General features: G+C 45.2%; 1 protein-coding gene across 2 annotated transcripts in view; it reads left to right on the top strand.

Moving 5' to 3' along the window:
- The window catches only part of RUNX1 (RUNX family transcription factor 1), a 228,970-nt gene that overhangs the window by 167,602 nt on the left and 35,444 nt on the right, over positions 1–25,924 (top strand). The window contains exons 6-7 of one of the 2 annotated variants that reach the window (XM_033127961.1): positions 2,596–2,700; positions 24,221–24,412. In XM_033127961.1, the coding sequence (XP_032983852.1) occupies positions 2,596–2,700; positions 24,221–24,412 (297 nt within the window). The remainder of the gene's footprint in view (positions 1–2,595; positions 2,701–24,220; positions 24,413–25,924) is intronic. The other variant, XM_033127971.1, reaches the window with a different exon arrangement.

Raw genomic sequence — 25,924 nt, 5'->3', positions numbered from 1 at the left:
CCTTTTTTCTTTTTGTTTTCATTTCAGTCACCCCTCTGCCCTGAGTCCCCCCCCCCCACCCTCATCCTTTCCCACCTTCCTGTGAGGGTACATGGTGGGTATAGAACAGGATCCCTGCTCTCAGGCTTTTATAGCTACGAACCCGATTCAATCCAACATCCTTATCAATCAAAGGTGAAGAATGCTTTAGGAGGCAGCTCCAAAATTGCACAAAGCAAACTGTAGTTGGCAAGGAAGCTACCTGGAAGGTGAGTGACTGGTGCCCGACTCTGAAGCCAGGAAGACTGAGGGGAGGGGTGGCGTCAGGAGGCCTGGATGGCTGGTGCAGGGGCCGGGGAAGGAAGGGCTCAGCTTGCCTCACTGCGTACGGCAGCCCTCACGCCGCCTGTGAGGAGGGTCAGAAATGCCATGGCTTGTGAGCGGACTCAGAGGAGAGGAGCCTGGCTGCAGGATGAGGACCAATGGGAGGGGACGTGGTAGTGAGAAGATCCTAAAAGCTGGCTGTGGCATTCAGTATTGATGACATAGGTAATAACTCTGGTAGGCTCTTGATGAGGATGGGACAGACTGGCCGTTATGATCACAGGAACATGGGGACAGGGCTGCTCCCAGGGCAGCAGCTGCCTTTGCCCCTCTGACCAGCTCTTAAAAAGCCCCAGACTGAGCAGCAATATGGGCAGTCAACATGGAAGCTTGTCTCACTGCGCCCTCCTCGCGCCACCTGGGTGCCACCTCTCCTGCCCATCCCTCCCCATCAACTAGATGCCAGGGTAGAAAACAGTCTGGGCTGTTGCCTGGTGACATGTGAAGGATGTCCTAAAGATGACAAATCTCTAAAGCCCAAAAGGATTCTTCTCCAGGTTCCAGGAGAGAAAGCCAGCTGATGGGGAACATGAACTTGGGTGCAGGGCGTGCTGGGCTCCTCCAGCGTGCTGTCCCGGGCGGCGCCCCTCACCCCACCTGTTAGACAGGGTAGCCATGACCTTGGTTGTAAAGCCGCACAGGACAAAGTCGGTGTCATCCTGAGACCATCCCTTGGGATTGTTCTTACCACAGACTTGGCATAGACAGAATACAATTCCGTGGAGATTGTTTGGTGGGGGTTTCCACGTTTAGGAATCACTGGCTTCTTGTGCTCCAAGATTGTATTTTCATTGAGCAGGTGTCTGCAGCCTTCTTTTGTATCCAAACGTGTGACTGCTGAACATATTCTGCTCTTTCTAACTTGGAAAAGGGAGACAATTTGATTTTTGAAACCGTTTGGGGAACAGATAGGGGACTGAGTGGACATATTTTGTTTTCGTTTCCTTTTGGTTTCATTTCCTGCTACCCGATTAAGAAGAGAAAGTCAGTTAATTGGAGAACTGTTATATTGAAGTAGTAGGTCTGAACATCATGCTTAGTCCAACCTTAGGATCTTGTTACGATACAATGGGAACTAGAGAAGAGAAATAGTAAAAGTGAGCATAACACACACACCTTTGAATGCCATGTATCGGATACTGTTTCAACGGTTTTACTCATATTAACTCATTTAACCTCCCCCTAAATTCTATAAGGTAGGAAAAGTTATATGTACCCATCTTCCAGGTAAGAGCACTGAGGCACAGAGGTCTGGTGCCTTGCCAAAGGTCACCTAGCCAGAATTTAAACCCAGAGTCCATCCACTGAACCACTTGGCCAAGAAGAAAATGTTTTAATGAATTAATATATTTGCATGTTAATAATTACATTATTAATATATTTATGTTTATTATTTATATATTAGTAATTACATTATAAATTATAAATATATATTTTAAGTAATTTAAAAATAACTTTGTAAGAGTTGTTAAAAGCATTGAATGAGACATATACAATGAAAATATGCTCACATTTCATAAGTATAAATAAAATGTTTAGATGGAAATTCATGTGTTATCTGAAAATTCATGTGCATATATGTGTTTATAGCATTTATTGAATCTCAGTCTGTCAGTTACATATCCTAAAGTCCATGTATTGACTATACATTTTGTCTGGCCAATCCTATGAGTGTCTCTAATAACATCTAACCTTTAAAAATAATGCTTGATATCAGCCAGCAATTAGTATTTTTGAAATTCAGAGAGAATAATTTTAATTTAGCCTAGCCTCAAACGTAGGAATTCAGTCGTTCCTAATCTTGGGAGGTACAAACAACGTTACAGGGGAAGATGGATATGGTTTCTTGCACTCCTTTTTTGCCCCAACTTTATAAAAAGGGGAGACATTGGGAGGGGAAAGAGTGGATAGCTGTCAATCTGATCCTATGTCCCCTGGGGTCTTGACTTGAAAGAAAACCAATGCAAATCTCTCTGGATCCTGCGTTGTTAATTGATGATGGAACGAAAGCCGTATAACTCTGTGATGTGTCACATCTACGCAAACGCCATAGGTGTGCATTTCAGAATTTAAGTCAAGCCAAACTCCAGGGCGTATTGGGAAAACCAAGAACTTGGGCTGAAGTCCTGCCACCTTTCCAGTTTCAGAGCAGGAGAGCATAGTGGTCAGTTACTCAGCAGACATGTCGGGCCATCAGCTCACTCTTTTGTGTTCTCCTCTGTCTTGCAACAGGGAAAAGCTTCACTCTGACCATCACCGTCTTCACAAACCCACCGCAAGTTGCCACTTACCACAGAGCCATCAAAATCACAGTGGATGGACCCCGAGAACCTCGAAGTAAGTGCGCCCCCTCGGGGCTGGCATATCCCCTGGCTTGGTACACGCCGGCACCAGAGACACTACCTCAGAATCTTTGGGTTCAAGAGGCAGCTCTCAAATGTGGCTAAAACCACTGCCAGAGGAGGAAGCCCGGCTCCTGCAGGGAGAACAAATTTTATTATTGACACTCACACTCCTCAAAGTCTGTCCCTGAGCACTGGGCCCTTTCGGAAGCATCCTCCTAGAAGGCAGGCGGAAATCAGGCTGACTCCAGTGCATGCTAGAACCATCTGGGGCTGCAAGAGACTAAGGACTAGACCCTCAAATACCAGTGAAGTTCAACAGGATTAGAAACAAACAATGAATGGAAGACTGGGCAGGCACAGGGGTGGCCAAAAAAGGCCAGAGGGTCAGAGTGGACCACAAGGGAGTAATTACCACCCATTCGGTCCTTTTGTTCATTTGTTAAGGGTGGAGATGAAAACTATGAAAATGACCATCTTCTTTCAGTGGCACAGATCAAAATCTTATTACAGGATTGTTTAAAATAGAGAATGGGAGGGTAGAAGAGTGCCTGAAGAGAAACCAGTAAATATAGAAAGATGGTACCAAAAAAAAAAAAAAATACCTCCTATGAGGAAAGCTTTTTAAAAAAGGAGTGGGGTTGTTTAGTCTGCAGAGAGATGTCTTCATGGTGACTTAATGACTATCTTTGAGTAAACACAAGAGTAACACTCTTTTCCTAACCACACCCTTCCCTGGGATGGAGGCTGGGTTACAGTTCCAGATCTGTGGAGCTGATGGGAGCCCCCACCCAGCATCTGTACGCCTCCAAACCACATCAGGTTCCCAATGGAAAATTAGTATCCTCTCTTCTCAGGGGAAAGAGATTCAAAAACAGGGCTTCCTGCTATTCCCAGAAGTTGGGATGCAGGGAGGCCAGGTTGTAAAACAAAGTGGTTAAGTATTTGGGCTCTGGGGACAAGCAAGTGGAGTTCTGGTTCAGGCGCTGAAGCCTTCAGCAAGTCATGGAGCCTCTCTGAACCTCAGTTTCCTCATCTGCAAAATGAAGCGAATAATGGAAGCTCCTTTACGAGGTTAAATGAGACGAGGCTGTGTGCCTGGCACAGAGCATGAACTCGGGAGATGTTAGTGACCCCCGCACAGCCTCCCTGCCTGTGTCTCTGGCTGCTGATTCTAGGGCCCAGCCCTGCAGAGGACCTTCTCGTCTCCATGGTGACGGTGGGGCCTCTGAGTTCACCTTTGGGGCATGACATGTACACGTCATCCTGTGATCAGCGCAGCTTGTGGCGGTCTTACCTGCCGTCCTGGCCACAGCCCCGTGGCTTGTCCATTACCTTCTAGAACCACCCCACATGCCACCTCAGCTTTCCCAATGCCCCACCAGAAAACCACCCCCCACCAGGAACGGCCCCCCAGGACGTGGTGTTCCACCCACGGCCCCCTTGCTGCCATTTGCCCTCCACATCTTACCTTATGTTTCCCGTCCACTTTTTCTGGCCAGACTCAGGAAACTCTGGGACTTGGTAACATCCCCTGATGCCAATTTATGATTGAAAAGCAGGCCACACACACAGGACCACACAGTGACAACCAAACCCAGGAACAACTGTGAGCACTTCGTAGGTTTCCAAAGTAGGAGTGGCACAATAAATACTAACAGCGACCCTGCTTTGAACACAATGGAAACAGCGAGCAGGTGTCCTGGGCTCTCCATGGAGGACCAAAGAGGAAGCAGGCTTAGATTATAGCAAGGTGCAGGTTGGGGCGCAGGCAGTTGTGATGTAAGGAAATTGACTTTGTGGGTAATTAAACTTCTAGAAAGGCTCACTTGGGGGAGGCTGCAGAATCTCTATCTTCAAAAATAGACATGCCCACCTGCCTGGAGGAAGAAGCTTAAACCATGTGACCCCTTGATATCCCCCTACTTCTGCTCTTCTCCTGTGCATGAAAAAGGGCGGTTTTTCCCCCATTGCCAGTATTTACTGTAACAGTCAAAGAACTTAAGAGGTGGGTGAGCTTCAGAAAACAAATGGTGGCCACTGTGACCTCTAAGAACTGGCAGTCAGAGGGGGGAAATGTGCGCTTGTAATGGCCAGCCTGTATATACAGTTTACTCTGCTTCCTGCTGTTTTATAACTTAAGAAAAACAGTCATTATTGAGAAGGATGCTTTGAACAGACAGAAGGGATTTGCTCTGCAGAGGTACCCCTTTTTATGGAGTCTTTCCTGCCAAAAGGAATTTGGGTTCTAGGGAAAAATTAAATTACTAAGTATATGTATTATATAAAGAGGTGTTGTAGGCCCAGACAGATACTTTCACATTTCAGAGGGACTTCTAGAAAAAACTCAAGCACAAAGACTCTCAGGGTCACTGGCGTAATGCTAGCTTTTCTATTCATTCTGTGAAGTGAATAGAAAGGGGTCTACCACTGTGAATTCTACTTTTGTGTTCTTGTTTGTGTTCCAACACTGTTTTCTTATTGTTATTTGACTGCCGTGACTCAAGTTGGGAACTACTTTTTTTTGATGATGCTCTGCTGACAGTCACTTTTTTAAAAAGATGAAGTTGAGTTTTTCTAGCTTTATTGAGATACCACTGGCATAACAGATGTAAGTTTAAGGTTTACAGCATGATGAGGTGATATATGTATATATTGCGAGATGATTAGCACAGTAAGTTCGGTTAACACATCCATCACCTCCCATAGTTATAGTTTGTGTGTGTGTGTGTGTGTTAAGAACTTTTATGATTTACTCTTTTAGCAACTTTCAAATACACGACACTATACTGTTAACTGTGGTCACCAGGCTGTACATTACATCCCCAGAACTTACTCAAGACCTGAGGGCCTTTAGGCCTAATTGTGTAATGGGTTAAGGAAAGAGGCCCCAGAGAAATGAAATGATTTGCCTAGATTAAAAAGAAAGTTAGTGACGAAACCAGAAATAGAATGAAGAGCCTCTGATTCCTCATCTTGTACTCATCCATCCATCCATCCATCTGTCCATCCGTCCATCCAATCCCCTCTCCATCCATACCATAACATCTATACATGGTCTATACTAAACTCTCTGACCTGGCCTCAGTATCCTCCTGTTTGAAATAAGATTTTGGCTTAAATGACTTCGCATGTTTGTCTCAGCTATAAGACTGTCTAGAAAAGGGGAATGGTACTGCATCGTAGCAGACATGGAGCCTTCAGCTTGAAACATCCATGCAAACAAACAGAAGGAAAGCCTATCTCATTCAACCCGCCCCTTGAATAATTAAGAAAAGGACTAAGAATTACAGAACATGCCACAACCGTCTGTTGGCCAGGCTGACGGGATAACTCATTGTTTCAAACCAATAGAAAAATTACTAATTGTTGAAAAATTAAATTTATTATGGAGAAAGAGCACCATCAGGAGGCATCCTCTGTTGGGATCCATTCTTACAAGCAGCTATGGGTGATCTATTTTCAATTCCTAGGTATAATACTTAGTAGCTTGTTAACATATTAGAAGACAGTATTCTCTTTAAGCCTGAAAGATAGAGTGAAAGGATTTTTCTACACACAAAAAAAAGTATTTGAGATCTTGCTCCCTCGTGTATATTGTCAGTTTGGCTCAAATAAACTCTAAACTCTTATAAAAATTCAAAACAAAACAAAAAACAAAGGATATTTGAGAGTTATTTTTATGTACTTTTTTTTTTTTTTTTTTCATTTGGAGCACCTACTGAAAAAGATAGCAGTGCCCCTGCCTTGAACATAACAGAAACAGCGATCAGGTGTCCTGGACTCTCCACGGAGGACCAGTGTCTGTCATTTAGCCCGTGCATCTGTAATATGATAATACTGAAATACCAAAGCATATTCTCTGCAGATATATCCTGAAATAATTTGAATACATGAATGAGCTCAGTGCTGTGGAGGAAGTGATTTTGCGAAGGAGAGCTTGAGGAGACAGAGCAGCTGGGACCATAAGTGACCCAACGACGGGGGTTAGGTGGGTCCCAATGGTGTGGATTGGACCGTCATTCTGATGTCATGAGCCGTCACCTATCTGGCTAGGAATCTGTTACATCTGGAACATTGAGTAACCTAATTAAACATGGAAAAGGTTAATAAAACAAGTATTGGGCATTTCTGGGACAATTTCTGCCCTTGGGTTAAAGGAGCCCTCACAGTAGCTGTTGTGCTGGAGCGCTTGAGATTCACAATTAAGGACGGATAACGAGGTGGACCCATTACTTAAAAACTTTAGAAGATGCTCTTTTCTGGGGCACTCGATTTTTGCCAACTAACTTTTTTTTTTTTTAATAGGAAGTTAAAATAGTTCAGTTGAAGGGCCTGACTCCCCATCACTCAGTTGCTTTGTTTAAGGACCTGGTTGAGATTGTGTCACACGAGTAGACTTTTCTTCTATGATTCTGAATGTACATACCAAATCTACAGTATATATAGAGAGAAGAAACGGGATCTTTATATAATAAATAGCGAGTGTGTTTCATGTGCAAAGAGGACTATGTGAAAAGTCCCTATAAACTTATGGCAATAATGGACCTAAAAGCACTTGAAATCAAGTTTATCCAGAAAAGGGTGGGATGAGCAGAAGTGTTTACAGCTTGTTCTTGTGATTGACTAATAGACACTTATTTTTTTTAAATGTTATTTTTCTCTTAATAATAAAAACACCTAATAAAAATAACAGCTCACAGTACTTACTGATCGTTTAAAGTGCTGGCATCTGTGAGTTGGGATAATCTTCACAAGAACAGATAAGGAAGTTGAAGCAAAGCGACATGAAGTCCCCTGCCAAGGTCACATGGTTAGTGAGCAGAATTGAAACGGAGCAGTCCAGATGCTGTGACGCCAACGTCTGATTTTAAGAACCGCACCAACTGGTCCTTGAGCTTCACTGTATTGAAATTTCTGTTTCAGAAAGTTTTTATTAGGAGAGTTTATCAATACAATTCTGGTTCAAATAGAGTTGTCTTCAAGAAAGCAGGCTCTCGTGACCTTGGCAGCAGTGGTCATTTTTGTACTGACAGGAAGGAATCAGCATTTTCCCTTGGGCAGGGCTCAGTAAACTGTATGCTGGGGGCAGGGGCCATGACCCAATATGCAGCCAGGCTGTCACACATGCGACGGTTGGTTCCGTGTCAGTCACCAGGGTCTGCTTGGGGGCGTGGCATCCGTGGGGACCTGAAGTGCAGATGGGGTACAATATAAACTTCTTCCTCCAGTGCTGGCATGCAGGCGACCACCAGGTGAAAGTCTGAGTTCACGTCCCCCTTTGGCAATTCTTCCTAGAGAACCCAGGAGCAGAGCGTGCAGCCACGCGGAGGGAGGATGAAAATTTTGTGTCATTCTTTGCTCCTGGAATGCCAGACGGTTCATAGTTCTTGATCTCGGGATTGTGATTATCAATCCACAGTCACTTTGTTCGCTGGGACTTACATGAAGCGTGTCTTCCAGGCAATGAACGGGTCTCTGCCTAATCCGTCTTCCCTTAGATTCTTCAAATATCGGATTTGGACTTCCATTCTTTCTAGATGAAATCCTGACCCACAAAAGAAAAAGGACCTAATTCTTTTTCCCCCTCCCACCCAAATATAAAGTAGGAGACAGACAGAGGGTCAAAGAGAGAAAATGTTCTTTACTTCTCTTCCTCCTCCCACTTGGAAAGGCATTTTGATGCTAAGATGGGCCTTCTGGGGTGAATTCCACTGGTGCTGTAATTCTCATACTTCTGAGCCCCCCAACTCCCTGAACAGCTGGCAAAAGCAGTTTTTGAAGCATTACTAATAATCCTGCCCAGACTGTTCCAGTGAGTTTGGAAATCTCTTTCTCTTTATTATTTTTAGTAGTATCAAACTAGACCAAGAAAAACTTTCTGTACATAAAGATGTCGCTGACCCTTGAGTTTGCAGCAGACTTATTTCAGGCTAAGAACGATGGGAATAGAAGACGATCCTGGAAAGAGTGTGCTTCTGCCCCAGAAGCAGTAATAACCCACCTCAGCAGCTTGCTGAGTCCTAGTAACCTCTTGGTAACTAGCTCTATTTAGACAGAAGTCACTCAGATTTTTAGATGGCATTTGTATTGCTGCAGAAAGAAAAAAGTTCCTTCTAGGTTGCAATGAGAACCCCGAGGAACGATCTAGTACCTTCTCAGTCTAACATAGAGAACAGGGGCAGAGAAGAAACAGAATAAAGCTTAAACCATTACCTTGAGTTTCCCTTTCCACTGGGACCATTGCAAACCCGTATCACTAATTTTGAATGCCACACCTGTGAGGTCGAGAGCTAAGCTAATATGTCATAGTGCTTGTTAGAATTTACTGTAAAGTGCTGAAAGAGAAAAAGAAGCCTGTCTTCATTTAGACCTTAGGTTCTTAATCTTGAAACCTGTGAAAAAGTCTCTGGATCCTGAACTGGGGGACCCGGGTTTCACACTGACGCCTCTAGGATAGAGGATGTGAAGTCAGGCAATTTAGTACTTTCGTCCTCACTTTCCCCTTCCCTGGAACTAAGCAATGGAAAGAGATAATCTCTAAATTAGTTCCCACTCGGAACGGGTAACAAAACATTGTCAGAAAAGCAAAGCCCTACATTCTCCCACAAATAGGGCCCTGAGAGGCTGAGCCCACGGACCTCTCCTCCTCCCCTAGGCGACGCCGGCCTGTATCACATCAGACATGTCCACGTGCACCCAGATTATACTTTAGGTTTTTTGTGTGTTTTTTTTGCTGTAAATTTTTAAAAGGCCTTTTATCATTTGTTTTTGAAATTATCTGGCCATGAGGAACTCATTTCCCGTGGCCCTGATTTTGCTGCCATCGACATATAATTATAATCAGTGGTTGAGATCTGCATTTGGGCACTTGCTAACTGTAGGTGACCATACTTGGGGGTGGCTGGCATGGCTGAGCTTCCATAATCAGGGACAGTAGCTGTACTCACTGGGCTGGGATGCTAATTGCGACAGTCTCTGTGGAACGTTTTAAACCATGCCTGGCACACAAAGTGTTTGGAAGATAGAACAATTATTTGCATTTAGGCTTGTAATCCTGTGGCTATAAGAAAACTCTAAGCAAAAAAGATTGGTGAATCCTAAGTTTAAAAATTCATGAAGTTGCCATAATGTTTCCTGTTTTAGATGTTTAATGAAACATTTTGATTTTTGTTTTGTTTTCAGTTTTCCTTTTGTATTTAGACCCAGTAAAATTTCTTTTCTGGCATTTTTATGGACCCTTGAAACACTCCGGGCACTGTTCCTGAATCCTTCATGGGTAAAACAGCCTTGCCCCCAAATGTTGAACTTCGTGAAAAACTCAGGGATATAAATCCTGTCTCAGTAACATCAAAAGTCCGTACTTGAGATCCAATGTATGGGTCCTTTCCAATATATGCACAATATGGCTATCGGAGTAGCTTTTCCACACTGAGCTAAGATACTGACACGGTATGTGCCAGAGTCTCTTAGGGTCTGAATTCTTGCTTGGTACTAATGCAGCTCACCAACCGGCTAGCTACAGCTCTGCTTTGCAGAGTAGAAAATGCGCTCAATCACCCTCTGAGTTTCCAAAACTAACGTGTCTTTCTAGACTTGTTTTGGGTGTTTTTTGTGGTTTTGGTTTTTTGTGTGTGTTGTTGTTTTTGCATTTGTGGGATATCTGTTTGATAGGGCTTTTCTTCATCCTCCCCGGAAGATGTTCAGTGGCACATTTCAGTGACATGGTGCTCTGCTGCCCTCCCAGCTGGTGGCCTGATGGTGCAGCCCCCTCCTGGGATGGTTGAGGAGCAGCTCAGCTGCGGTCCATACCTGCCATCTAGTTGCATTGTGGGGATGCTGGTAACCGTGGCTGCTGCAGGCGCAGGTGGTCCATGTTCTGGGCGCGCATCTCCTGTGGCGGGTGGGTGGACACACACCATGTGGAGTGATCGTGGACGTGGATGGATTGCAGTTGGCACATCGCAGCGCCGCCGCACCTTGTAACACGTTGGCTTCTCGGCTTTGGGGTGGATTCACAATTTTTTCCATACATTAGCCACTTTCCATTTTTCATTTTGAAAAAAACGAAAAAAAAAAAAATTTCCTTGAATTTTCCCAAAGGCTTGGGTTGTTTTCCTGTAAAGCTGTGTAGCTAAAAAAAGTCATTAGTAGAAATTGGATCTGGTGAGTGTGATAGAACTCCTCCACCACCCCCCCCCCCACACACACACACACACACACACACTTTCATATATACCTAGGAGATCAGCTTAAATAAGTTAAGTGAAAGCAACCCTTGGCACTAGGTCCGTGTTTATTTGTGCTAACTTGCAATTTGTGCTCTCCCGTCCTTTCCATGTTCTTTTCTTTCATAAACAATTTGTTTTAACGGTTTGCTTTTCTTACTCTGAAAAGTTGGCAATAAAGAAAGGGGTAAATTAGGTATAATCTATTACTGGGCATTACAGCTGTATTACCAGACACATCACAAGACACTGACATTTGGTTGGATGTGAAATGACTTTTTCATAGCATGACTTACACGTGGTATATTTATATCAAGTTCCATGTACAACTAAGTCATGCAGTGTTACTAGGAAAATTCGCTATAGCCAGTAGCCAAATATTCTGGAGATACAGTTATAGATGAAAGCCAAGGCAAGAAAACAACAAAAAAAAAAACATTTAAGTGCCCAAAGCAAAGTTCTGTTTGCTTTTTTTTTTTTTTAAAGGAACACAATTGAATTAATCTGCCAACTCCCTAGACCCCTATAAAGTAAGTTAATGGCAATACATTACTTTGGTACTTTGATGATTTACATATACTCAGGTTCCATTAAAGCAAGTATTGACTAAAACTCAGACTGTTGTTGAAATCTTTCAGTGTACTTTCATATACTGAAATGACAGACATTTGAAATTCCATTTGTTTGTTTGGTTTGGTTTTTGTTTTTGTTCACCATGGCTTAGAGGTTAGTCTTCTGGTCATTTGAGATAAAAAGTAAATATCTGAAATAAGTAAGTTCTTAAGTACTGTGTACATTTATGGCCCTTTTTTAATTTGCTCCTAGTGTCACCTTATTTTTACTTACCTCTGAAGTGGTTTTATGATATTTCCAATTCACTCATTATAAAGAGCTAAGGAGAAATATGCGTAAGTCACATCTTTGCCATCATTTCTGATATTACTAACAGGGTACAGCCCGAGTTTCAGAAATGAAGCAGAGATCTGTGAGCCTGAGGAAGAGAGAGAGGAGTTTGGAGGTGAACCGACCTGACCCCACATCCAATCCCTGCTACTTACTAGCTGTGTGTCAGTTTTCCCATCTGTAGAATGGGCTTAGTGACCCCTGGGTATGTGAGGATTAAATGAGATAGGCTGAGAGGCAGACTGGGGAGGTTGCCTCCTCTCCCAGCGTGGTTGGTGGCCCCAGCTAAAGAGCTGGCTGCCTGGTTCAACCTTGCTTCTCCTCTGTGATCAGATTGGCCTCTCCAAAACCAGGAAGATGATATCCTTGTCTTGGGGGAGTTTTGTGTGGATTTAGTCAAGTAGCACATCTGACGACAGCGTAGTGCTGGGCACAGAGATAGATGCTCCTTAAATATCATCTCTCATTAGAGCACATGCCCTGGACACAGGGTGGTCCCTTTCCCTCACGCCATAGCCCTTCCCAGGGGAAACTACTAGACTTCTGCCCGAGTCGGGACCAGACGTTTGCCGTTGCCAAGTTACTTTTCAAAAAAAATTGTTTTTGGCAGATTGGGCCCTCAGAATATAATACAACAAGGGCTTTTTTCCCTCTTTTTTCCCCCCACCCTACGTATTATTAGCCCCAAATACTGAATCACTGAACTGACTTAAACAACTTATTTCTCGTGGAAGCAAAACCGTATTGCCTGGCTTCCTTGGAGAGAGGTGGTCTTTTTCCAAACAAAGATTTTCTCAAAATGTAGTTGTTTCTTACTGTTAGCACTCATGTTGCTGTGGGACCTGGCAAGATTCTCAGCATCTAGAAGCTTCCACTGGGTCATTTGTAAAATGGGGATAGTAATAGGAGCTCTGTCTACTGCATAGGGTTGTTTGGGATGAATTGAGATCATATATATCACGGTGCTTTGTCAACAGTCTATCAATTAGATAATAGAATTATAATAGACATGTAATTAGATAATGGAAAAAATAATAATAGAAACTTTTATTATTGGGTGTATTATACAAAAATCTGAGGGATCGTAAATAAAATATTATTTAATAAATAATAAATATTATTTATTATTCTTAAAGGTAGATTTCATCTCATCATGGGGATCCCCCATGGGGATTGATGAGAAAAAAATTGTAGGAAAAAAATAAAGATATTTAAATCAGTCCCCATGGAAAGCCGTACTTTTAGGAATTTTACCTTTCGCTTTAGACTATCTCAATGTTTTCTTTACCCACTAGTATATACTCTTTAAGACTGTTCGAAACAAAAAGAAGCAGCCTTGACAGTTAAGAGTTGAGGTTTTTTTTTTTAATATCTATTTCTTTACAAAATCAAATACAGTTTTTGCTATACAACTGTATGATTCCTTGTTTTGTTTTGTTTTCAATGAAAGGCTTGCAAAGCATGTAAGACTGTCGTGTAACTTGCTTAGCTCTTATTCTTTTTCTTTTTTTTCACCCGTGGCTTTTTATATATGCTGCTTGCCTGAGATTTCTGGATTAGATTTCAGGGAGGTGAAATGTTACACCATTGAGCCTTCATGCCAGTTTCCCAGAACGAGTGAAAACTGCAGCTGCTCGGAGGTGACAATCTTTCAAGGCTCCAGAGGAGGGCTTGTTGTCCTGTTCATTTGCAGACATGCTGCCGGGCTCAGGTTGGGAGACACTCTTTCTATTCCTTGGGTGATTCAGCCAGTCTGAAAATAAATAGGTAGCTGAGGGCAGGGAGAACGAACTGGAAAATGCTGAAATTGGAGTCTGATTCTCCGGAGCTGCTGTGTTGAACTGAAAAGGAATCCTGAGCCCTGGGCAAGGGAGCGGCCAGCCTGGTGGAAAGACCGCTGGCTTCGGAGACTAGGTTCTGGCCCCAGCTGGCTCTTCGAAGCTCAGCAGCCCGCATCACCTCTCAGAGTCTCAGTTTCTTCTTCTTCAAAATGAGAGAGGCAGACAGAGAAACAGAGAGACAGAGACAGAGGATTTGATGGTCTGAAGCTCCTTATCAGCTTTTAAAAGTACAATTTGAAATCTGTAGGAGTGATTGCACTTTTCACACATCATCTTCTCACCTGTAGCTACAGGTGAGAGCTACAGGCCAACTCGGAAAGGCAGTGATCCAGGACTGGGAATATGGGGGAGGGCCACATAGGAAGAAGTAGGGAGGGAGGGTACGTCTACTCATTCCCCAAGCTGGAGAGAGAAACAGATACAGATCCATGCCAGAGCGACATGCCGTAAGTAGGGGAAATCACCCTAAGTAGATTTCCCATGGCTTTCACATCATCTGGAAAAAAAAAAAAAAAATCCTTACACCCACAAAGTGCTCAACTGTGCAAGCCATAGAGCCCCGACACGGTCAACTTCCTGAAGCTGGCCGGTCAGAGACCTCCATGTTAATTCCTCAGACAACTGAAAACGATGGCAGGAGTCCTGTTGACTGAACTGTTGGAGGTTTCTGAGCGAGGCTGTCCCCCTCCTTTGCCTCCACGCAGTATTATGGGCTGGTCTTCATTACCTGCCCTACCTATCTTCACAATCTAGCCGCAAACAGCTTTGGTTGACCACACCACTTCCCTATTGAAAGTTAATACTGTTTGACTCATTCTGTGTTACTAACTGAAGCCAAAGAAAACAAGCTGGAGAATAACCGGCTTGTATGGAGTTTGGAAAGCTCTCAGAGGCCTCGCTTTCAAAATGCTATACAGTAGCTTTACTATATCTCTCTGCTGCAGCTGCAAAGAAAATGAAGGAAGCAGAAGTGGTTAAAAAAAAAAAAGGTTGGGGGTGGGGAAGAGACAGGGAAGGGAGTGGGGGCCCCCCTCGGGCTGAGAAAACACTCACATAATCTGAGGGCTCACTCAGTGAGCTGCAATACTGCTTTTACACACCAGAGTATTCACACAGAAGAGGGACTGTTTGAGGAGTTAAAAGGAGAGAAAGTTCAAAACATTCGTTGAAAAGGCCGTGCTCCTATTGCCTTCTTAGCAAAGAGGAGCTGAGAAGATGGTCCCACCCACCCCGCCAGCCATCCAGAGGCAGAGTCCCAAGGTAAAGACAGAGAGAGGTGCTGGTCAGTTACTTTGAAATCTGGAAAGGATTTGGACAGGACAATGTTGCCGGGTTTTGTGAGGGAAGTATGGACAGGCTTCTCGTCTTTCATTCCATAACTGGCTCAGATGTGGTCACCGTGTGAATGCGGGCGCTTGTGTCTTGGAATAAATAGAACTTTCCCTCTTAACGTCATCTGGCAAGCCGTGGGACCAATGTTTTCATCACTGTGCTGCGGCTCTTTGGGTGTCCGAGACAGATAGCCACTTGCCGTTTCAGGTAACTGGTGGAGGGGGACTTCCTCCCCCCTCCCAGATACCCCTTCTCAGGTAGGTGTTGACAACAGTGGATAAAAGTTAGCCTGAGAGAGGCCAGCATCCCCCAAACGACCTGAAACCCTTTTCTCTGGATGGTGTGAGGTAGGGCTAATAGCCTGTTAAAAGTGACTACTAGTTACTGTTAGCTCTCTGACAAGTAAGTGCTCAGGAGCTGCGAGTGGCCCTTTTGGACCAGCCAGGGCCTGCTCAGCCATCTCCTAAAGGGCTTTGGGTTGACCCTCGGTCTCCTGCTCCCATAAGGCCAGCCCAGAATTCAGTTGGCATTTGTGCCACGAGGGATGGGAATCAGGTGCCGCAGCCCAGCTCCTGGGAAAGGCCCTGGGCCCAGTGGGCAGGACGAGGAGGGAATTTTCTTACTCTTGTCAGAAGGACAGAGGAATAGAGATCATCCTACACGCTGTTGGGAGCGCATCCCAGAATGAGTCTAGCCCAGAAAAAGGGAGGTTATTCACTCATTCATTCATTCATTTATCTTCACCCAGTTTTACTGGGGCACCACCCAACCTTGGAGGGACTCTCAGTTTACCCCGGTCCTGTCTGAACACGCTCAGCACCTCTGCCAGTTATGTGTGGCATGTGCCGGTGCGGGAGGGAGTGGAGACGTGCAGGGAGGTCAGGAGGCCTATGTGGACGGCAGGACTGCCGGGCAATGCGAGCATGAAGCAGGTGGGCCTCGGGGGTCATTTTCTCCTTTTCCTCAGAACTTGCCCTGGGGCCAGCTCTGCTGAAGACCTGAACTGCAAAGCCGGTTCAAAGGCTCCAGGCAGCGTTTCCTGAATAGTCCAACACTCCCCCCACCCCCCCACCTTCGCAACTCACCTCCCATTCAGAGCCCATCTGTGGGGACAGGAACTACTCAGATAAGTGAATCCACATTACCAGCAGTTACCTCTCTCAGGTTACTTTTTAATTACTCTCCAACAGGGGGCTTTCTCGAGACAATCCCTTCACCAAGGGAGGGTTGATGATAGCTGGAATTACAGCCTGCTAGAGGAGAAAGATTCTTGAACTTGTGAGCTGTCTGCACCCCCAGAGAGGGCCACCTCTGGTCAAGAGGAAAAGAAACCAGGCTGGTTCTCGGCCCTAAGCTACAATGACCTCCTTAGTCACCAAACAGAAACTGGAGGTAACTAGCTCCGACCAATGACTACAGATTCTGACTACTCTGATTTCAGGCAGCCCAGGTCTCAAAAAAGCTCATGTGAGTGACCTGAACACGCCACTGTCCGTTACTAGGAGTCTTGAACTGCAGGGAGCTTAGTTTTGTTTCTCTTTTTGTTCAGTGAATTTGGGGCAGGGGGCTGGGGCATGGTTTGGGGAGACAGAGGGATGGTGCAGGCCCTGTGTGGGCCTTCCCCAGAAGCCCGAAGTGTGTATTTGTTGATCTTGCTTTGGCCCCAGCTGGCTTTCCTCTCCACGTTGCTGTGGCTTTCTACAGCTTTCCTTTTACGTTCTGTCCAGCAGTTATGTCTTAGCCCATGGGCTTGAGGGCAGCTGTGGGATCCTGCATGTGAGTTTTGCAGACTCCCTTAACTTCTGATGAGACAATTCTCCATGAAACTCCACACAAGTAGTTTTTCTGAGGCTCCTACTGTTCCATTTCAGCTGAAAACTTTGGTTCAAACTTCTTTTGCCCCAAATGATTTTACTTTCCTACAGTTAAATGGAGGACAGTGGATGGCACCAGTCATGATGGATCTGAGCATTCAGTCAGTCAGTTGGTCAACATTTAGTGAGCCTACTATGTCCCAGGTGCTCTTAGAGGTGCTAGGGTCTCACCTGTGAAGAAAACAGACAAAATTCCACCCTCATGGAGCTTACAGTCCAATGGGCACAAAGAGACCATAAGAAACATTAACTCGGATTGTACAGAAAACCAAAGCTAAAGGGTAGGGATTGGTCAGGTAGGGGACATTAAAATAGGCTGTTCAGGAAGTTCTCACGGAGAACATGAAATTTGAGAAAGACTTGAAGGATAGGAGGGATCGGTCCACAGGTTTCTGGGGAAAGAATGTTCTGGGCAGAGGAAATGGCAAGTGCAAAGGCCCTGCGGCGGGCATATAGCAGCAATAGTCAGGTGGCCAATATGGCGGGAGCAGAACGGGGAATTCAAATGGTCTGCCTTGTAGTTTCAAGTAGGGGGGATTCACCTTAGAAAGCAGGATCAGCAAAGTGCCAGCCTGACCTCTATCATGCACTTTATGGCTCATGAGGGACCCCTGCAGGACTATGGTTTGGGAAGACCCAGGATAGGGGGACCTCATGTGCAGGCAGACTTGGTGACCACCCGCTTACCTGTTGTCACCTGCAAGAGAAACAAAGCTCTTCCCAACCAACGGCACCACTGCCCCTGTTGGTGACTCTCCTGGGGTAAATCATCGTGTCCCTAGGACATTATCTGGAAAGGGGAGGCATCCCAGTGGGTTTTCCCCACTGGCTCGCTATGATTTATCTGCCTGTAGGAGGAGAGGAGGGTCATGAGCAAGGAGCCAGGAGTCCTGCACGGGGCTCATGGTGCGGGGAGGGGACAGTTGCCCAGGGAGGGTGACGAGTACTAACCTGAAGCTTACAGTCCTCTTGCCTCTGATGGGAGGGGGTGGGCAGGGGCCAAAAAGGCGTCATTATTTTCTAACCCATAAGAGAAGCAGGGAAATGAGACCTTGGATTAAGCTTTGGCAGAGTGGCTTTTTCCCAGCTGTAGTCCCTGACGAATTCCCAGCAGGTTAATGTGACTTTAATGGCCCACTCTGTCTGGACGCTGCCTTTGGGAGGTAATGGGGAAGAGCAAAAACAGAACGGGATGTCCCAGTCGGGAAAATAGCAGGAAAGGCTAAGTGAAGGCTTGAGGCAAGAGAGGAGAAGATCCGTGAAAAGTGATTTCCAAGGTCACTGTTAACTGTCTGAAAGGCCACTGATGAAACAACAGGAGGCAGGGGGAGAGTGAGTTCTCTGGACAGCAGGTGCTCACCAGCAGGCAGGCCAGGCCCGCTGGAATCCCAGATTTGAAGACCTGATGGGGGTCAAGGTAGAGCTCTGAAGACCAGTCGACAGTCAGGCTTGGACTGGTTCCCAGAGGCCAGGTATTTACGTGAAAAAAAAAAAAAGAGAGAGAGAGAATCCTGAGAGAATCCTAATGTCCTATGAAGTTGTCTAAGAAAGCCTGTGCTTACAGTCGTCCAACAAGAACCAGTTGAGTAGCTAATCGCTGCAGACGTAATTGCTGTGAATGCTTTTAGAGCTCCTTGGAGTAATCCGTCTTCGTCCTTTAATTCCAGCCTTCCAGATAAGGAGGCTGGGTGACGAAGAAACTTGCTCTTGTCCACAGGAGAGTTGGGTGGAAAAGCAGATTAGGATGGAGAGTTCTTAACACCCAGACAGGCAGTCACTTTGCCATGTTGTTTCCTTAGGGGACAAAAGGATTATGGCTTCTGCATGAACACCCTCATTTTTGTTGGGGCTCATAGGTCTTAACTGCTACATTTCTGGAGTGGAATAGTCGGTCCTTCCTATCTGAGGCAGGGTGGGAGTTACTTCCCACTTGAGAATTCTAGGTTCACCACTGACTCATCTCAGTGACGGTGAGAAAGAGACAGTCGCCCATCTATCTGCGGGGCAGACTTTTGGCATTTTCAGCTGCTTCGTATACATCGAAGAATGTAACAATTAAGAAAAAGACCAATAGTATCACCTAAACAAAGTCATCACTCAATGCCTGTGGACACTTAGTCTAAACACAGTTCTGGTGTATTTGGTGTTTTAATTTCCCGCCCACAGCAAATTAGAAGCACATTGAAAGCACACACACCAAAGGGAGGGGTCGCTTCCTCTTTCACTGATACTCCCAGTATGTCCCTTGGGCCAGCGGCATCTATAACTGCACCTTAGCAGAAATCTAAATTCTCGGGCCCCAGCCCAGACCTACCAAGCCAGAGCGTTGGCTGAGACATAGCTCTCTAGTCACTACAGATCACCGTTCAGCTCTGGCTCAACTGTTCTAAGCACAGGTGGGAACAAAAGTGGGATTGTAAGGGCAGAGAGTACACGTTAGTGAAGTGCTCTAGGGTCCCCGTGATCTCTAGCCTCTCCTCTCTATTCACTTGGGGTTTACAGAATTTGGTATTTCTAGGTGCATTGAGCATGAGGTGGGGGAGAGGTTGAGAGCGTAGGTGTGTTTTCAGGCCTGCCCTCTTCCTCTCATTGGCTGTGTGACATTGGATAAATGACATAACTTCTCTGAACTTCACTTCCTGCACATCAGTTAAGACATATGGCTGATTTTTCTGGCCCTTCTCCAATTCTAAAGTATTCCAACTTTGTGCTCGTCTGTTAGCTTAATAATATGGGAAGAGATGGAGGGAAAAGTTAAGCTACCTATGTTTATATAACATTCAATGATATGTAAACATGTATATATAACATGTATTCTAATATATAACATAGTAACATACACATCACGTAGTTTACATATTTTATATTACATTATATATTGTACATATAACATATACACAGTACATAATACGAGACAATATTGCCCAACTTTAAATCAGCCAGCAGATGGATAGGTTTGCAGTTTGGAAGATTTATTTCACCACCTGGGCGGTACTTTAAGGAAGGATCATATTCACACTCAGTACCATTGCTTTAAAGTTCTGATGACTTTAATGACCCTGGAACCTAGAGATTAGACTGTTATACCAGGAAAAGGCAGCTGTCCTCTACCACAGATAAATTTATTTTCCGTAATCATAAAGCAGTAGCAAGTGAAGGAAAGAGAAATCCAGGTTTTTATATCCAGATCCACGTCATTAATATGAGACTAACTGGCAAACCTCTTTTGAAATACGTACGTCCTTTTAGACGAATCACAATGTGATGCTAGGTAGATATTACAGATAGATAGATAGATAGATAGATAGATAGATAGATAGAAAGATAGATATACACATACACATGTATCGATAGATATCTTTTTGGTTTTATCATTTCACATGGATTTTTCCCAACTGCTTATCATGACAATGCTTTGAGTATAGACCTCCCTCATTTTTCTGCTGAGACTATATCAAGAAAACTAGTAAACCCATATCAGAAACATGAACAAACATGCTGACTGCCAAAAAATGATTCTCGCTAGCCAAAATTTTCCAGGAAAAGTTTACAATTTAGCCTTATCTGTTATCTTTGTTAGAAGACCATATACCTTATTTCACAGATTAACAATTGTTTCTTGAAAAAGGCAGCTTAGTTTTCGATGAGATATGCGTGCCTACTCAGTCTAATTTCACAGCAGAAAACTGAAAGCTGGTCCCATAATCTGTCACAAATATCACAACATTTAGGGTGCCGTATGGACAGCTAGCTACTCCAGAGGACTATAGGACATATGTCTTTGGAAAGAAGTAAAATTTAGTGGATGAGATTAATTTATTTTTAGTCTGTCTTTTCCTGGTGGCTTTTTATAACTCTGCATATATAATAAAATTCTAATGAAGTATTTTTTTCAAAAATCTGAAAATGGTAAGAGAGACCTAAGGTTTAGTGTCCTTTTCCACTTGGCCTAAGATTCAGTAAGATTCGGTATGAAATCTTGAGGTAGCCACTATTTTAAGGGCCATCGTGTCAGCATTCATAATTTACTTCCAATGTGCTCAGAACCCAGGCCACCAGCATGCATGTTTGGGGCTGCATCGTAATTTTACCAGATGTTTGGTCCAGGGTTGAGTTTCCTGTTGCTCTCTGAAGCCTGGTACTCAATAAGAAGGAAGAAAAGTGAATTTGAAAGTGGACATTTCCCATTCTCCTGCATTTAAAATTCAGGAGGCAAATTGACGTTTTAATTGCACCCACATACAGGAAACTGAAGACATAAAGCATTCATTTTCCCCAGCTTGCAAGTTTGTATTGGAAGCTTCTCTGTTTCACACAAAATATTGCTATTTGGCACATGAAATCTGATGGTTTCAGAAAGAAGAATTAGGTGTTCCTTTGATCTCGCTTATAAGTGCATCTGAACCACACCTTTACTGTGATAATGCTTTTTATTTCCCCGGAGTCTTGGTGTTACAACCCTCTAGCACCTTTGTGAGGAAGGGGCTCCACTCCCTGGAAAGGCAAGAAGAATCTTACTCCAGGGATCATACATGGACAGGGTATAAAATGAACTACACACACACACACACACACACACACACACACACACACACACACTCGTCCAGCATTAAACTCAGCCCCACGACTCGCTGGGCTTAGGAAATAGCTTAGATCATACATGGACAGGGTATAAAATGAACTACACACACACACACACACACACACACACACACACACACTCGTCCAGCATTAAACTCAGCCCCACGACTCGCTGGGCTTAGGAAATAGCTTAGAGTGAAGAATTGTTTTCTCTGAGAGTTATGCCCAAACATTCCTGCTAAAGCAGGCAGCCATCACTTAATCTCTGTAAATGCTATGACTTTGGCAGGTGTCAGCTGGGACAGAAATGGCTCACATGTTAAAACTTTTTAAGCATGGGGCAAAGAGAGGGGACTAATAAATCATGATCGTCATCATCATCGCCATCATCTGCATCATCTCACGTTGTCCACAGTCATGACTTAGCTGAAATGACTTATTCGTGTTTGGTGTCTTGGTGGCACGTGGTCCCCAAGCTTGGTGGGTGAGGCAGACACAACTGAAAGCCTTTCTCCAAAACGCGGAGTGCCATGTATTCAGAATGATCGTGTACACAACATTCCCCTGGGTCACCCACTGTCCTTGACACGGTGTTCTTCAAAAATGCCACTGGGTGCCCAAGGAATGTGAGGTTTTGAAATGGGTACAAAACCTGCTGGAAGTCTCTGCACCATTACTTCTGCACTCTTTCTGAGGCAGTAGAATTCTCCAGCATCCTTTTTCCTGCTTTCTTCTCTCCTTGACTCCTAATACCAGGTATTAGTAGGCATTTAAAGAGCTGAATTGTTATGCTTTGAATGGCATTGGAGTTGGGATTATTGGTTTTTCTGCAAGAAAACTTTAGATTTTTCAGTCTGACCACCTCAGGAAGCTTGAGACTGTGTCACAAAGATAAGAGGAGGGAGGAGTCAAGGAAAGCTACATCAAGAGCCACTGGATTACTCCATGACTGACTGAAATAGAATGTTCTAGAAAAAGACGTTTTCGTACTTCTAAAGGAAAGGGATGACAGGGGTTGTTCCGGGATCTGGCCTCACGGCCTTTTGCCCATAAGGCCAGTGCTTAAAATACTCAGCCGGTAAGAGGCCTCTCACATGTGCGCTGGCCCTGCGTGACTCAGGCTGTTTGTGTTCAGGTCGAGTGTTGTGGGCTGCAGAGCTGAATCAGAGTCCAGATTTGCCTTGGTGACACATGAAAAGAGGGAGCATTGCATTTGAACTGCACAAATATTATGCTTAAGTATTTTTCCTTATTTTGGAGCCAAGCAAGTCTTGTTCATGATAAAATCACAGCAATATAGTGGGTCCTTTTTCTGGGGTGGAATTTGAGACAGGGTCAACTGTGCCAAGGGGGCCTGGCAGCAGGAAGAAACAGCAAGCCACGGAGATTTGGAACCATAATGCCAGTTATAAAATTTAATTTTATAATTGTAGCAATTGGGAGCCGGACTAAAATGTCCTTCTCCCACCCCGTCTCCTAGCTTGGGCTGGGGCCGGGGGAGGGGTGGAATCAAGAGACCTTCTTTCTACTGAGGGTTGGGCCAGGGCATGTGAACGAGAACTTGACTGTGGCAACAAGCAGGCTGCTTCTCCAATCTTGTTTTGAGGCCACTTGACAATCGGAGTGAGGGGGGCATGTTGTGAAATCAGTCAATGACTCTTTATTCAAACCACGGGGTGAGGACGCAGCTCTGAGAGGGCATCCACCCTTGGCCGTACCGGTCCATCAGGGCATCGAGTCTGCTTGACAGGCCCGAGTCTCTAGCTTAAAGACATTCTGATGGGGGATTAAGGGAGGAAACAGGAGACCCAACCCTCATGGCCTGTCCCATGCGAGTGGCTTCTGCTCCTTGCATCCTGGTAACGATGATTTTGATGAGGAGCAAGGCAAACACACTTATTGGCTCTACAGACACTGAAGGGCCTACCGACCCACCTTGGATTCCTGAGGCTCCGAGGAAGCCCGTCCAATCTGCTGGTGGCCTGCTGTGGGCTCCAGTGGCCGGGCCTGCTGGGAACTCTAGACTGGATGAGGCCTAGGCTACACCAGTTCCCTCTTAGGAAGTGCACCTGGGAAAGTCGGCTTCAGGGAAGAAAGAAGTCTGGTGAAAAGCCTGAGAGGAAAGGGAGAGCCAGAGGGGCTGAGGGGCTGCCCAATGCCCTGCATTTAACAGGAAATCTAGCCTCCCCAGGGACTGTGGGTTTGCAGCCACACCTCATTTCCTGTTGGAAGGGGCGTGCCCACTGAGCTCCAGGGCCCACTTTGCAGCTTCTGAAACCCGTAGGTGGTTGGGTTTGCAGTAGGGAGTGGCTGTTCTGATGCCACTGGGAGGGCACCTCTCCCGGCTGCCACAGCTTAGCCCACAGCTTGTGGCCAAGAGCCAACAATTAATGCACCTTCTCCACCTCCCGCCATCACCACCCCCACCGAGCCCCGTAGGCCTACTGCCTTCTGCCCAATGGAGATGGGTGCAGAGGGTTGGGGTGGGTGTGGAGTCCAGACTAAGGGATCACCCAGTGGCTCACATGACAAAAGGGGCCCCAATCTGCTGTGGAGACAATGCCCCCAAAGTTCTACTGGGAGCCAACCCAATGTGCAAATCTCCAGCAAATCGACGTCGGGGGCGAGGGCAGAGGGAGGGGAAGGACAAGAAAAGCCCGAATTTTAGCAGATCCACAATACATTTTCTGATCTCTTCCCTCCTCCCTCCTTGCCTCCCCTTCCCCTCCCACCCCCCCCACCCCCCCCCACCATAGGACATCGTCAGAAACTAGATGATCACACCAAGCCTGGGAGCTTGTCCTTTTCCGAGCGGCTCAGTGAACTGGAGCAGCTGCGTCGCACGGCCATGAGGGTCAGCCCACACCACCCAGCCCCCACACCCAACCCTCGGGCCTCCTTGAACCACTCCACTGCCTTTAACCCTCAGCCTCAGAGTCAGATGCAGGGTAAGTACCTGGATGGAGCCCACTTCCGCCTTGCCCTGGGGCAAAACCTCCCAGACCAATCCTGGCTTCTCCTCCATGCTCCAAGCGGGGTCCTGGGAGCTTGTTAGATCTGCACTCTCGGGCAGCCCCAGACATACTGAGTTAGCTTTGCATTGTGACAAGGTCCCCAGATCAAGAGGGACTCCTACTTAGGATATGGAGAGAATATGGAGAGGTATGTGGAGATGATATCTTGAGTATTTTAAGGGTTAGCTTTGGTTGTGCTATTTTTGGCTGTGCTACCTATTAGGCTTAAAGACACACACACACACACACACACACACACACACAAGGTGCAGGTCAGGATGTTTCAAGTTCTTATTGTCTTCAGATTATTCGTGGGGTTTGTATCTAATATCCATTGTTTTGAAAATATAAAGAAATAGTAGGAATGTCTGGATGCCATCACAGCAGAGGTATTATTTGCAATAAACAAATTTGCAATCAATGAAGCATGCAGGTTACTCCTCCCCCACCCCCACGGGGCTAGCTGGCAATTGCAAAAACACTGTAAAATACAATAATTGCATAAAACCCACTGTGCCAAATTAGATAATACACAACGTTCATTTACACTGTAGAAACACTGACGTCAATGAGTATTTGCTCTGTGATACCATTTCAAATTTCCAAAATGCACTGGTTTCCTTTGTGCCGTGCAGGACACAGCTGTATATGATGTGGTCACAGTAAGATTCCTTTCTCAAAGTGCCAGCCTTGCTTAATTCAAAGAAAAAGATAAGGAATACATTTGGCGGAGAGGACAGGTGGCCAGCAAGGGACGGGCTACTTGTCGTTGTCAGACAGCAGAAATTACTCTGGGCGTCTTCTCTGTGAGTTGTGTTGTGGGATGTGCAAGCATTCTAAGTTCTTTAGGGTTGGGGCGGGGGCAGTAGCTGGCTCTTAGGGTTAGCTCCTGGGGGCTCTGGAAAGGCATGCGCACTCTCCTGCACGGAGCCCGATTGATGGTCCATGCCATTAGCTTTCAGTTATGTTTCGGGGGAAGGTTCTTTTGAGTAGAAAATTCCCAAAGAAATCTTCCTGTAAGATACTGTGCAAACAACTGTTAAGTGGCCTATCTGTAGGGCAGCCCTCTTGTGTACAAACAGAAGTCTAAAGCTTAACTTTTGGGGACTGCCTCTCACCTCACTCTCAGGTGTACTTAGGAAGACATCCCATGAAATCATCAGTGTCCTGGTATTTAATAATCATGAATATTTATTCAAAATAAGCATATTGGTGGATTTTTTTAAACGCAAGTGTATATGGTAAGTTAGATCCAATGGCATATTAAGCAAGAGAGATGGGCGTGGGATGAAATGATACTTTTCTTCTAAATAGAATAAAATTCTCGAGGAGATACCTTCATCTTATGTTTAGGGCCATTTAAATGAATTTGTGTCATCTTCAGGACTCACATCCATAACATCCAAGGAGAGACTGTTTTCTTATTCTCTCATTGCGTAACGGACC

Source organism: Rhinolophus ferrumequinum, chromosome 2 (genome assembly GCF_004115265.2).
Source record: "Rhinolophus ferrumequinum isolate MPI-CBG mRhiFer1 chromosome 2, mRhiFer1_v1.p, whole genome shotgun sequence".
Lineage (NCBI taxonomy): Eukaryota > Metazoa > Chordata > Mammalia > Chiroptera > Rhinolophidae > Rhinolophus > Rhinolophus ferrumequinum.
This window is presented reverse-complemented; position numbering and strand designations above follow the sequence as displayed.